The sequence below is a fragment of the Humulus lupulus genome, chromosome 1, assembly GCF_963169125.1.
Source record: "Humulus lupulus chromosome 1, drHumLupu1.1, whole genome shotgun sequence".
Lineage (NCBI taxonomy): Eukaryota > Viridiplantae > Streptophyta > Magnoliopsida > Rosales > Cannabaceae > Humulus > Humulus lupulus.
The window spans coordinates 196,962,479-196,977,216 of NC_084793.1; the positions used below are offsets into that span (position 1 = coordinate 196,962,479).

Consider the following 14,738-nt stretch of genomic DNA (forward strand, 5'->3'; position numbering starts at 1 on the left):
CGGCCCAATAGGAATAATCCACGTGTAACATTTAAGAACCAGCATGACTTTGACTTCCGCCAATCTTGTTAAAAATTAGTCATCGTATGCACCAGATAATTCATCTCTTCCTTACCGACCAAATCGGATCGTGCTTCTCATGAACTTTCCGTTTCGGATCCGGCGCACGCTTCCACACGAGAATTCAGCTGACCCGAGCCACTAAGCGCGGTGCGCACCCCACTAACCACTCTTTTGACCTTCTATCATGGATTACTCACGTAACCTCCTGATTTCTCCTTAAACATTTAACCTACGCCACCCGGTGTGCGCATTGCGCCCCACTGTTCCATTATACCCCAAAAACCAAAATAACTTCTTCTTCTTCCTTACTCCAAACAACAAATATACTCTCAGAATATCCAACCAAATTTTTTCTCTCAAAAAAGAAAAAAAAATCAAATAACAAAAATATTTTATTCCCGTTCTCTCTGTATTCATTCATGCATGTCGACCCAAAAAATGGATCCAGAGAGGCCCATCTACGGTGTAATGGCCGGTAACTTTATGAGACCGACATGGGCGGCACTGCTTCTCTTCTTGACGGTTGTTTCTGTTGCGTCTCTGCAAATCACGACGAAGGCGGCATTTCCGAGGTGGCCGGTTTTTTCCGGTTCGGCGACGAGGCTTTCCTCCTGGTCATCGGAAGACGACGTCGTATCGGTGTCGGATGATCCGAAAAGTTGTTCTGGATTTTTCGAGGTGGTTCAGAGGAGGAAGGTGGTGATGTCGATCAGGGATTTCGGCGGGGTCGGAGACGGGAAGACGTCAAACACCGAGACGTTTCGGCGTGCGATTGGGTTCCTGAAACGTTTTGGGAAGGAAGGCGGTTCTCAGCTGAATGTGCCGAGAGGAAGGTGGCTAACGGGAAGTTTTAATCTCACCAGTAATTTTACGCTTTTTCTTGAGGACGGTGCTGTAATTGTGGGGTCCCAGGTAAGTGCAAGCTGTAATTTTTTTTCATCAGGAAGAACATTTAATTTAAATTTGACTTTATATTACATAATTAAGATTTGAAAGTGATTATACATTTTGTCAAACTTAAAATAATGTTTTGAAAGTGATTATTATCTATAATAAACTTTAATAATTTTAGAAAAATAGTAGCTCTACTGAATAAAAATAAAAATGGTACACTCAATCTCTACTAAACATAGTAATGAAACTCGAATATGCTGCGGAAATTTATGATCACTTTTTATGTAAGAAAAGAAGAAAGAAACTAGAAAGAGAGTGCAGTACACTATTGAAGAAAACTCGAATATCCTGTGTTTTAGAATTTGCCTTTTTTATTTCGTTTAATATCAATGAAAAATTGAAGAAAAGTACAAAAAAAAAAAGATTCTCCCCGTAGGAGTGCAGTTAGTCATTACTGGTTAAGGAAAAATTCACGTGTTGGCATGCTATTGTTTCCATTAAGCAATTTCCATTAGAAAACACAGACCTAGAAAGTGGATGTAGTACACTATTGTCTAGTATATTAAATTTAAAGTGATCCCCATTTCAAGAACTGCATTCTTTTGATGCCACCCTTTCGTTTCCAACCTTATAATATGTGGGTACACACCTTTTTTCTTTCTTATTTTTCAAAAGACTATAATTGTGTGACTTTTACGTTTTTGACTTGGGTTTCGTTTTGGATATATAAATACCAATGAATGATTAGTATGAAAAAAAAAAAGCATCTAATTTAAAGGGTATCTTTTAGTTCTTTAATAATTAGAGTTGAATTTATGCTTGTTTCTCTTCTTATTATTTGATTAATAGGACCCTGAGGAGTGGCCCATAATTAAGCCATTGCCTTCCTATGGAAGAGGAAGAGAGAGACTAGGAGGGAGACATATAAGCCTTATTCATGGAGATGGTCTAACAAACGTTGTCATAACAGGTAATTAATTACAGAGTATTATTATCTAACATAGTATACTGTAATGAGTGCTTGTCTCCTCCAAGACGTGGAAAGAATCATATATAATTTCATACATATTCAACTATTAAATATTATTTCTTTATGTATATCAAAATGATGTACTACATGTCCCATTTAAATATAAAATATGAATTATTAGCATCCTCTTGTTTGATTGGTGTAACACCTCTTTAGTTTAGTTAATACTAAAATAATATTCCTGTATTTTACAAATTAGTAAAAAAAAAAACATACCTTCAACACAATTTTGATCAAATTTATTTTTAATATTACTAAAATAACATTATTTTAATTACATAATATATTTATTAAAAAATCAATTTTTTATATCAATTTTCTAAAAAATTGATATTCAAGTTTAAAAATAAAATAAAAAATTTGATTAACTAAAATCCTACAATAAAAAAAACTAATAATTTGGTTTCTTTTCTTATTCTTAGATTTTTAATAAATAGAAATAGTTATAATTTTTTAAACAAATTTTTAGTGTCTAATTATTATTATTTCAATTAGTTAAAAATCTAAAAAGAAAAAATGAAACAAAATTATTATATATATATATATTCAAACATAAGGTTTTTAATTCATTAAAATTATTAAATTTGTTTTTTCTTAAATATATTAAAAAAAATTCATCAAAACTGTGTTCAAAGTATGTTTTTATTTTTATTTTTTGTTGATATTAACTAAACTAGAAGGATATAAACTGGTATTGAGACAAATAAGAGGGTACTATAATGATATAATCCCTATAAATAACAATGTTGTGTAAAAAATTTACATACCAACAATAAAAAAAAATGTATAATTGGCATAATATTAATAAATAGTGTCTCTTGTTCATATTACTAGTCCTTGTTTTCTAAAACAGAAAAGCTATATGGCCCAAAAGGGATATGTCCAAAACATACTTATATACGTAGGTATACTGGATACAAATATTATATGTTTAATATAATATTATACATTATACGTGGATTTTAAACTTAAGTGTTTTTTTTTTAAATGTAATTTGTTGCTAATTCACAGTAGATTATATTATATGTTTAGTATGATATTATTCTAATAAGTGAATTTAATTTTAATTAAATTTTATATAAGTTATAAAAAATATGATTTTATTATTTTTAAATAATTGTTATTGTAAAATATTTCAAAATATTATATTTTAATTTGTTTAATTATTTATTATTTTAAAATAATTATCATTGCAAAATATTTGAAAAATATTATATTTTAATTTATTTAATTATTTATTATTTTTAAATAATTATCATTGTAAAATATCTTAATTATTTATTTTATTTTATTTAAATTTAAGTGTTTACAAACTACCGTTAAATATAAAAATATTTTGTTAAATATAAAAATATTCCATTAAAATTAACATTAAAAAAATAAAAAACCCATAAAACTAAAAATTTTCGTTATCTACACACTTATTATATAGAATAGTGACAAGAATCATGAGGCTCCATCTAAAAACCAATTGGTGATTAGTGGAGTTACACATGTTCTTATTAATAGTTCAATATTCTTACACATATTCCATGTGGGACACCATAGTCTAATATCCCCTCAAGATGGTGGCGTTTTTTCGCTCACCAATCTTGAATCACTCATTTTGTCAGCTCGCTTATTTTTTTGGATCTCAAGTGTCTTTTCGCACTATACGGATCTCGTGCAGCTTGGCTCACTCTTTTGGATCGGTGTGGATCGAATGCCCGCTAGGGAATTGGCTCTTGATACCATGACAAGAATCATGAGGCTCCATCTAAAAACCAATTGGTGATTAGTGGAGTTACACATGTTTTTATTAATAGTTCAATATTCTTACACATATTCCATGTGGGACACCATAGTCTAATAAATAGATATATGAATAAAGAAATAGCTTCACCTCCTCACATTTGTGGGTTCAAACATTAGATAATTGTGATATAAATGAAGAAATAACTTGGCAGTAGGTGTTGTTGTAACTTGTAAATATTGGTTAGACGAAGTTCTATTTATTATAAACTTTTATATGGCAACAAGAATACTCATACCGTTTGTAAATATTTATTTGATTTAATTTGGTTTGGTGCTACTATCTGCTCCAGAAGCCATGTATACTCGGTTAGTATGTACAATAGAGAGTTAATACGTCAGATGATGATGTTGTGGTCGTTTGCAGGACAGAACGGGACAATTGATGGTCAAGGGAACATGTGGTGGGAATTATGGTGGAATAGAACATTGAAGTACACCAGGGGTCATCTTCTTGAGCTAATGAACTCTCACAACGTTCTCATCTCTAACCTAACATTCCTCAATTCCCCCTTTTGGACCATCCATCCTATTTACTGCAGGTATTATATATGGCATCTGTTGTTTCTCTCTATCCCTTCTCTGTGTCATGTGATTTAAGAGTTTATCTTTTTTTTTTTCTTTCTGTTTTCTTTCTATTTTACAAATAGTTATATTTTGTTTGAACAGTTTAACATCATATTTGGATTTAAGTATAGTTTCCGTCCAAATTACAATTACTGCATTACGCTGAATGTTAAAAGTGGTATTTGTCCAGTTGAATTATGCATTTGCTACCCCCAAAAAAATCGTGTTTAATAAAAATAATTAATACACGATACCTACATAAGATAGAGAACAAAATAATATAATGAATGAGAATGACCAAAAAAATTATTAGATACTAATGTTTTAAATTAGTAATTTTTATACAAAAGGGGCAACAGAGAAAAATGACTTTTAGTATTCTATTTAGTTTGAGTTATATTTTGTTTGTGCTATTCTCCCCCCCCCCCCCCCCCCCCCCCCCCTTAATTTGAGTAATATTTAGGTCCCATTTGTTAGGCCTGTTTTCATTTTTTTTTTTTATGTAATCAAAATTTTGAAAAGAAAAAAAAAAAAACTTTAAAATTTTATTTCAACAGTTTTTTTTTCTTCAATATTATCACTTAATTTTCTTTTATATTATCTCCCTTTACTATCTGACATTATACTTGTTATTTGATATCATTTCTCTTGCAATACTTACTCTACTTTCACCTCACTATGTCTCTTTTTATTACCTGCTTGTTCACTCTCCTTCATTTATCACATCACTTCACTTTCTGTAACGCATTTCCTTATCTTTTTAACTTTCATTTCTTTTTCATTTTCTGTGTGATCCCTCTTCTAATCTCTTTCATTAAACCATTTACTATCTTCTTATCTCCTATATTATTTAAGTCATTTATTAAAATTTAAAATTATATTTTTAATTTATTTTACTTTTTCAATTTTTATATTTAAAAGCAAAAAGTAATAGTTACCAATTTTTTATTTTTTTTTATATTTTCAAAAGCAAAAATATAGTTACAAAAAACATTAAAAAAATAAGAAAAAACAAATATTGGAGAAGGAAAAGAAATAATTTCCTTTTGAATGTTTTAAACAAGGAAAGAACTATATCTGTATATATAGCCTACAAAGATAGAAAAGAAACCATAAATTTTTCCAATGTAAACAAAATATTTGTAATTTTCTCATTATCTAACTGTTTAAGCATCAAACCAACTCTCATTGTTGAACCTTCGAACTTGTTTGCTTGCTCCTAGGATGAGACATGTAAAGACCTAAGCAGTTTAACCCATTATTCTTTTAATATGATTTTCTAATATATATATATATATTTTCCATTTATTCAGTAACGTTGTTATCAAGAACATGACAATTTTGGCCCCATTAAATGCCCCAAATACTGATGGTATAGACCCAGGTATATGCTGTTTCGCACCCTAACTCATAATAAGCCTTTATTATTTTAAGCTAATTTTACAAGTCTTATTTTACATGACGGTTTCAGATTCAAGCACCAATGTATGTATTGAAGACTGTTACATTGAGAGTGGGGATGATCTTGTAGCAGTGAAGAGCGGATGGGACCAGTATGGAATCATTATGGCTCGTCCAAGCTCAAACATCATAGTGAGAAGAGTTTCAGGTACAACTCCGACCTGTTCTGGAGTCGGAATAGGCAGTGAGATGTCTGGTGGGATTTCAAATGTGACTATTGAAGACATGCACATCTGGGATTCAGCAGCAGGGGTACGTATAAAATCGGATCAGGGTAGAGGGGGTTACATAGCAAATATTAGTATAAGCAACATAAAAATGGAGAGAGTGAAGATACCAATAAGGTTCAGTAGAGGTTCTAACGACCACCCTGATGAAGGATGGGATCCAAATGCTGTTCCCAAAGTAAAGGGGATTTATTTCAATAAGGTGATATGTCTAAATTCAACAAAAGCCCCTCAATTGAAGGGAATTGAGGGTGCTCCATTTGAAGAAATTTGCTTTAAGAACTTCACGATGCTTGGTTTGGCCAAGTCTACAGCATGGCATTGTGAGTTCGTGTCAGGTTATGCTAATGAGGTGTTTCCAGCTCCTTGCCCTGAGTTACAAAACAATGGCTCTTCCTTGTTGTGTTCGTAGCATTGGGCCTGTGGATGAATTCAGAAAGTTATTTTGTTTGAATTTGGAGGGTTTTCTCCCAAAGTTAAGCACAGGGTGGTTGGGTTTGCTCCGAGCAGGATCGAATGTGAAACACAAAGTAAATATGTTTAAAGATTGAACGGGACTAACTAGTGAATCATTAAGTTTTGTCACTGGTATGTTAACCAATAGTTGTGGATGAAGATGGAAAATCCTCCAGGACACTTGGAATGGTTTGTACAGATCCATCTGTTGAGTTCCAAGATTTCATCGACGGGTTTGTCTGTTTTTAGTTTGTATTTTGAATTACTGGTTCTATACAGAGTTTATGTACAATGGGTTTGCTGAAACCCTCCCCAAAAGAGAGGATTGATCATGGATAGAGGCTTCAGAAAAGTGATTACAACATTGAATACAAATTTTACCATTTAATTTATAATGAATTTTAGTCCTCTTATTTTTTCAAACAAGTATTTTGGTTCCAAGCATCATTTTTGTACAAGATGGGTTGAAAATTTCGAGTTTATCGATTTAGATTCTGCTCGTGTGGATTATTACTCAACAAATTTCTGTGCAAATAACTTGCCATGGCGTGACAAAACTACGAACGAGTACTAACTTCTTTGTTTGTGCATTCAACAATAAAATCTAAAAGTTGGAAGAAAAAAAAAGGAAGAGAACATTACAAGAGAAGAAGATATAAAGTTCTTTTCATAGGAAATTTAAATACACGAGGAGAATAAATTTGTAGGGAGAAGAAAGAGTTGAGGTCTTTCACCATTTCCAGAACACATTAGAGCCACACTTGTATTTGTCCTTACCTTCGCACTCCAAAGCCAAATCATCAGAAAGAAATGGCACTTTCTGCATTCATCCAACCAAAACGAAAATTGCATCGAATCAAATCAAAGTAATCAATAATAATAGCAAAAAAAAGTGAAAATTTTGTATAAAGAAATATTATACCTTCTGCTTGGCAAGATCTTGGCAGCCAGTGAAGTTCTCAGGGAATTTGCAAGTGCCAAATTGAACTGTGTATGCTCTTGCAAAGTTTGCTCCACTTGTTGCCAACCTCTTCTTGTCATTCAATTCCTACCCCCAAAAAAGAAGCGAAATAAACAAAGTCATAATTTCAAATGAGAAAAAAAATGAATTCCCTTTTCTAATCCCATAAACCCCATGAAGCAAAAACCCATGGAATAACAACCCCAATCTGGGTCAGAGCAAACATACCTTGTTGGCCTTGCTCTTCTCAAGGTATTCCTCAATGACTCCAGCATTGGCAGAAGAGTTTGAGGCAGCAGCAGCTGTGGTGAAGAGGGTGGCTGCGAGGTAGAGCATTGCAGCCCGGCGACCTTCACTCCTTTTCGGCTCTGAAATCTTGGCCTGCTGAGCCCTGATCACAGGCATTTTCTGTCCAGCCGCAATTGGAGATGCAACTGAAACGGCCTTGGGGCTGAGTTCAGACATTCCAGGCCCTGAGATGACATAGTTACAAGCCAAAACACTAGAGTTCATGGCTGCCATTGCAGTTTGTATGTTAAATTTGATGAGAATAATTAACTTTTATCTTTCTCACAGGCGAAGACCAAAATTGGGAGGGTTATTAGTTTGGCTAAGAAATGGTTGTGGATTTTTGATAAGGGAGTGCGATAGTGATTATCAGTGTAATAAAAGATTGTGGTGGGAGTGTGGATAAGGTGAGATTGCCTCACTCCTATTGGCAAACATTTCTCTCATGGCTAGTTTAAGACAGTCCCAGTTTTTGTGGTTGACTCACATTTTGGACCCACTTTGGAACTTTAAATGTGTGCTCTATATTTCTCTGCCAATAGAGTTCAAAGTCTCCGAACTTTGTAGGTGAATGAAGACGTGTAATGACATTCAAATATGACAATAACTTCGCCATTATAATTTTCATGTCAAACAAGATAATTGAAGGTGTCCAATATTAGATAAACATAATAGTAGTAAGAAAATTTTGTGCGAGGATTAATGTACCTGATGAAAATTAAGGTGAAAAACAGTTCAGTCATGGAAGAAGGGAATTTTACAAGTCACAATTATTTAAACTATCGGTTGCTGTATTGAGTGATTAAAACGAATGGAGCTTAAATTAGTGGCAACATGATAGTTTTATCAACCCAGAAGTTTGAATGGAACGAATTATATCCTAGAGAAACTAGAAACCATAAAGAAATCCTAATAACTGCCTTCCCTTTGGTGTCTTGTACTGTATGTGCCAAAAAGTCCGGTGGAAATTTGTAGCAAAAAGCATCAAACCAATTCAAATCAGCCACGTTTCCAGACTTTCATCTATCTATTGTTTCTTCAACAATTAACTGAACAGCTAAAGATGCTGGTCAAGAAGCTGATGCTTGAAGCTATTTCAGAAGAGTCATCCATCCAAATAAGACAAACAATTTCCTCACTTGCAGTGCAAAATCATGTGTATTTTAGACATTATTGGCTATTATGTAAACTTTAAAATTTTATTTACATTTTCTCAGGAGAATGAAGATCACAAAATATCACTACTAAAATGATTTCCTACTATATTTCTCTCTAAACGAACCTATGCAAGAGGACAAAGATATCATAATAGTCAAATTCTTGGAATGCCTTTATATATCTGAAGCATTTCATATAAGCACCTTCTCTTGTACAGACCTGTAAGCCTCAAAATGTTTCCAAGTAAGGTTTGCACAATAACTCATAGCATCTGATCGAACTCTGTAGCTCCCAGAACCCTCATTCAACAATTCCCAAGTTCAATGGCGGGCTCTAATACTTAGTCTGACAGATAGTTCAGGCTCCTGGAACAGGTAAATCTATACCAATCAAATTAGATGTGGTCTATTAGCGAACAATTTCAAAAAGAAAAGTGTGAACCTAATTGCACTTGGCATGCACAGAATGATTTATTATCTTAACCGGGACAATCTTTTTCGCTTCCTGTTCTTCTTTGCTGGGGCATTCTTTGGACTATCAGAACAAGATGGAAGAGCTGGCACAGGCGATGGCTTTCCAACATGTGTTCTACTTTGCTTAGAAATCCATCTCAATGGTAGATCATTTACTATCGTGCCAATATCTTTAGAACCATTCAATTCAACAAGTTTTTGAACTTGATCAAGCATCTGATAACTCCAGGCCATGGACTGGTCCAGTTCAACCGAATCATCCATTGGTTTCCTCCACAGACTGAGTAGTATCTCTTTGAACGACTGAAATGACATGGAAGGTTGAGAACCTTGTTTAGTTTCACATATCATATTGACCTTAATAACATGTTTGCAAAGGTTTCCTTGAATTGACCATGCACAATCACAAAAGGCAAATTCAGATCCAGGATTCCATACAAGACGTGTAATGTTACCATCCTTTTGGCTTAGAACCTTGGCAAAGAGATTGCCCTTGTCATCCATAGTAACAGCAGAATCAGGAATTTGCAATGCCCTGTGCCAAGATGTTGAAGCAATATATTCCTCCTTAACATTTTGAAAAGAATCAGACTCATCTGCATAGCGGTCAAGCCAATAGCTTGAATGCAACTCAGTTGTCAACTTGTGGACTAACCAATCAACCCTCCGTAGTGCTCCAAGATGTGAATCATCAAACAGTTTCATTTTCAGTTTCACATGGTAGGCTTCAATGGCACCAGATGCTTCTTGGCTCGCAAGTGGAAGATTTTTCATAGTTGAAAGCCACATTTCTATTAAAGATAAACAAATTTTAGAAAGACAAAAATCTAACACACACACCATATATACATACAGATATAGAAAGACAAAAATCTAACCAATTTTAGGAACCCATGATCCTCTAAAATATTCCATGAAAGCAGTTTGATCAACAAAATCTTCTATTAGTTCTTCCAAGGTGCAAGAGGCATCAACTCCTCCCCAAATGCTGTAAACTATTTTACCCAAACGTTTAAAAATTTCCCTCTGAACTTCAATACTACTACATCTCTTTACGACGTTCCTCAGCCATGATCTACGAATTCTCCAGAGAGAGAATAGGACAGGACAACAAAATATATCCCTGAAAATGTATAACAGTAATCAGAAAACACTATTTTAAAGTACAATAAAAACAAGGATTTTCTTTTTTAAAAAAAAGGGCCACATCTTGCCTGATAGGATCAATCTCTGTAGCAGCATCATCAATCAAAAACCCACTGATCTTCCATCCAGGCTCAACACTACGAGCTCGATCAAGCAGGGCTTTCATCCATTTAGATACATCTGGCTTTGCAGAGCTACGTGTGATGACCCATGCAACAGGTAGTGCATGTTGTCTCGAATCAAACACAAGAAGTGTGCACAAAGGGTACTGCATTATGCATATTATACAGATGACTACATAAATATCTTTTCCAGTAAAATTTCTCACCTAATTCTGTCTAATCAGATTTTTGACCTTCAAGAAAGAAAAATAAATAAAGCAGCTACCTTAAGTCTCTTTATGCCAAATGTTGAATCAGCTGCAATGAGACTGTGATGACCAAAACGAATCATTTGTTGTAACTGCCATTCAGTTTGAATACCCAGAATAAAAGAATCTGTTTCGGAAGAATCCTGATAAAAGAAAATGGATTTCTTATTATTGCGTTGAACCCATATGCGAATACTTGCTTGATCATCAAGATCCAATTCGTGGGTTGATCGTTTTATTATCATCCCCATTTTGTGGACATACTGAGAAGCCAGACTACTGACTCTTGCATTTGAACCACAATATCGTTGAATCCCCTCAATGTGCTTCTCTAAAACATTCTCTTCAGGAATTCCAAGGTAGATCATTGACATAGTTTGTTGTTGAATCTCGTTACAAATATATGGAATTTTCTTGGCTCCAGGTCCAATGGCATCTCTGTCAAGTGGTCCATGGCAAACAAAACCAGATTTATTCACATGGCGCCTCTCATGATATATAATAAGTGCAAGCGAAGGACGAGCATATAGCCTCTTCACTACAAAGTTGCATGTACAGCCTCGCATTGACTGAGGTCTAGCAGCACGATTTCTTGTATTAAGACGATATCTTCTGCTAGGCAATATACTGCCACCTTCACCATAATTCTCAGGACCAAAGGAACACCAATACCTTCGCATTAAAAAGAAAACCAATTCAGTATTTAAGCGCAACTGGGAAAAGTTGCATTGACAGAAAGGCAAGCAAATAAAAAATTGCATTCAAGTGCTTATCATCCACAAGGCCTATTTTCAATACCATTACATAGTTTAAGATTCCATTTACAAGTGGTTCCCTCATTCATATAGAACTATTAGCATTCTTATGTTCTGGTATATTTATATCCCATCTTTAAAAGTAATGGCCAATCATATACTGTTTTCTCCCTTTCCTCCCCAAATTTTTAGCCTTTTCAAAACAATTCAAGACAATTTGGCCCTGAAAGAATATGACTTCATATTATTTTTTCAGTATTCCCATTTAAATGGAAAACCCAACTCAGAAAACAAATTTAGTTGTTATTGTTTCCTTCAAAGCCCATGTTTACTAATGTGTAATGAAAAGAAACATATTTGGGAAGTGCTTCCTTATGTCATATACGATTATTACAGATTAGTAAACATGATCTTAATTATCAAATGCATTTCCTCGCATACTGTTCTAATAATATACAGTACAATACCAAAAAAAAAAAAAAAAGAAGTTGGTAACCCTCGAAAGCGTTTAGGATGTGCTTCCTTATTTCATTTACAACTATTATGAATTAGTAAACATAACCTTAATTATAAAAATATTGCCTTTAAATACTAATATAAAATAATGACACACAGCACAATAACAAAAGACAAAGACATATCAAAAAGGAAATTAATTTTTATAAAATCTTTTTAACTCACAATCTATATTCCAAATACTCGTCTTCTTTGTATTCCTTCAAGCTGCCCATGGAGCGTTTTCTGCCCCTTTCTATATGAAATCGAGTAGGGCATTCTACATTAGAGCATTCGCCAATAATGAAGTCATCAACACGTTCATAAGGAATAAGCGCCACAACATCATGGTGCTCAGAAGTGCCTAACTTGGTCCAAGTCAGGTCAGCAGAAGAGAAATCCTCCTCTGGGGGGTCTTGAATTTGAATGTCAAGTATGGATTCAACGAATTCCATTGAAACTATATCATTAAGCTTTGACACAACTGAAGGTGTATCTGCACAACATACAGAAGAAAGATATCACCATAGGTTAATTAGGAGTGGAGCTATGAAGGGTCCAGTGGGGGTACTGGATTTTTTCTAAACATCTTTAATATACATGTAGGGATGGGTCTTTACATTATTATATATTCCAAGAAAACAAATGCAAAATAATTCATAATTTTGGAAGCAAACATAGATTTTTCAACAGCCAAGGAATTGGTATTTAATTAAAGAAAAATTAGATCAAATGAACAATCCTACCATTTCTTTGGGAAACCAACTCTACAAAAGATTGACTTCATTTTTTCGATACAGTGTACTAACCAGTATTCAAATTTCACTTACAAATAGCTCGGTACTACATTTATAAAATTTCTTCGAAAACCTATATAAATAAATAGAAAAGATGAATCAAAACATAATGAAAAATAACATGATATACCTGATAGCGAGGAAGGGAAGGGTGGATATCCGGCAAAATGGGTTGGCCAAGAGACCCAACCAGAGCGGCGGCAGAGAGCGAGAGAGAATTTAGGGTTCTTCTGTGAAAATGAGAAAGAAAAAGTGGGTGGAGAATACGAAGAGGAAGCAGTGCCTTCCTTTCTTTGGCTTCAGTTCATTGAGTGATTGTTGAAAGGAAGGAAGGGCAGACAATAAATGGAGATTTTTAAGTTTCTTTCTCGTGGGATGCCAGGGAGCAGAGATATGCAAACATTAGCCCTTCTGTGTGGGAAGACTAGCAAAACTTATTTTGCATGTAATTTTAGCAATTTTGTCCCCAACCCATTAATTTTAGCAATTAGGTTATTAAAGTAAGAGGGTATTTTGTTTTCTTCTAACTTATCCATTTTCTAATTAATCCCATTAAAAAAAATTAAAAATTTACTTTCACACTCTTTTTAAGTTTCCAACAAGTATAAAATTATCCGTTAAGAAAAAAAAAAATATTCAAAAAAATCTTTCCTCACCCATCTATACAATAGTTTTCTCTATTTTCTTCAATTACATATTGTAATCTTCCACATCCATACATTTTTTATTTTTTTTAATTCATATCCTAATTTTTTAAATGTTTATGCTTAATGTGTTTGGAGGGGTGTATTATGAAATAGAATTTCTGGTTTAAAATTATATAAGTTTATTTATGTTGTTATATTCATAAATAAATAATTAATTATAAAAAAATAATGAGAGAAAAAATAGTGTAATAATGCATCCTAAAAACAATAGCTACGTAATTAAATTGTAAAATTATGATTTGATTTTGGATTCCCTATTTTTGAATCATCAAATAAAAAAAATTATTTCTACATTATTATTATTATATTGTAGATAAAAATATTGTTATGGGTTAAAATTTTACATGTCATGTGTTTAAAAAATATAAGCACATGCGAGGCTTAACCAATCGTGAGCCCACAACATAGTAATTGTCTATAATATAGCTTGGGTGCGAGAATGGGCGAAGTTTTCAAAATTTTGGGAGCCATTGTACATATACAAAAATTGTATTTTTCAAAAAAAAAAAAAATGGGCCTCGTTAGATGGGGGCCCTAGACATAGGCCTAGCCCGCCTGTGCCCAGAGCCGGGCCTGCCCACGAGTAGGAGATTGCCACGGTGAGAATGTTCCAATCGTGCATGCCCTAGTCCTTTTTCTGAATTGAACAATTAGCCAGTCCAATTACCATATCGACATAATGCCCAATGTACAACTGCTCCCACGCATGCTCGCCCCTGAGAAATCTTCTCTGAAAAGTCAAAGCCTTCGAGGAAGGAAAACCTAATTCAACTATGGTGAGTCCGGCTACACAACGTTGAGATAATGTTGGATAATACTCAGTTGCGCATTAGAGGGCAAGATGTTGGTATGAAAAAAGCATGTGCAATAGAGGTTTTAAAAGAATTATTTTTCATCAATACTGAGCCAGGATTTCATATATATATATATATATATATTAAATCTAAACACATAAAAAATAGATCTACTACATCTTGTACTTTATCAAGTGTCATCGCTATCGTTTAGTATAAAATAATGAACACCCAATCATTGCTTGTTGATTTTTGAGATTCACACTAAGATCTTCCAAACCATTCCTCAACACACTAGGATGCGT

The 14,738-nt window shown here is 33.7% G+C and overlaps 3 protein-coding genes across 3 annotated transcripts; 1 reads left to right on the forward strand and 2 right to left on the reverse strand.

Moving 5' to 3' along the window:
- Positions 1-353: 353 nt before the first annotated feature.
- On the forward strand, positions 354-6,915 carry LOC133802192 (probable polygalacturonase). The gene is made up of 5 exons (XM_062240472.1): positions 354-975; positions 1,807-1,927; positions 4,146-4,320; positions 5,659-5,729; positions 5,817-6,915. The coding sequence occupies exons 1-5, from the start codon at positions 487-489 to the stop codon at positions 6,443-6,445; spliced, it is 1,485 nt and encodes a 494-aa protein (XP_062096456.1). The 5' UTR covers positions 354-486; the 3' UTR covers positions 6,446-6,915.
- Positions 6,916-7,054: 139 nt separating this feature from the next.
- On the reverse strand, positions 7,055-8,209 carry LOC133802203 (photosystem I reaction center subunit N, chloroplastic). The gene is made up of 3 exons (XM_062240480.1): positions 7,679-8,209; positions 7,412-7,537; positions 7,055-7,309 (listed from the first exon to the last, which is right to left on the reverse strand). The coding sequence occupies exons 1-3, from the start codon at positions 7,970-7,972 to the stop codon at positions 7,220-7,222; spliced, it is 510 nt and encodes a 169-aa protein (XP_062096464.1). The 5' UTR covers positions 7,973-8,209; the 3' UTR covers positions 7,055-7,219.
- Positions 8,210-8,877: 668 nt separating this feature from the next.
- On the reverse strand, positions 8,878-13,386 carry LOC133802185 (uncharacterized). The gene is made up of 6 exons (XM_062240461.1): positions 13,063-13,386; positions 12,322-12,631; positions 10,903-11,557; positions 10,584-10,783; positions 10,248-10,492; positions 8,878-10,160 (listed from the first exon to the last, which is right to left on the reverse strand). Exons 2-6 carry the CDS (start codon positions 12,588-12,590, stop codon positions 9,370-9,372), a joined length of 2,160 nt encoding a protein of 719 aa, XP_062096445.1. The 5' UTR covers positions 12,591-12,631; positions 13,063-13,386; the 3' UTR covers positions 8,878-9,369.
- Between the last annotated feature and the right edge of the window lie 1,352 nt (positions 13,387-14,738).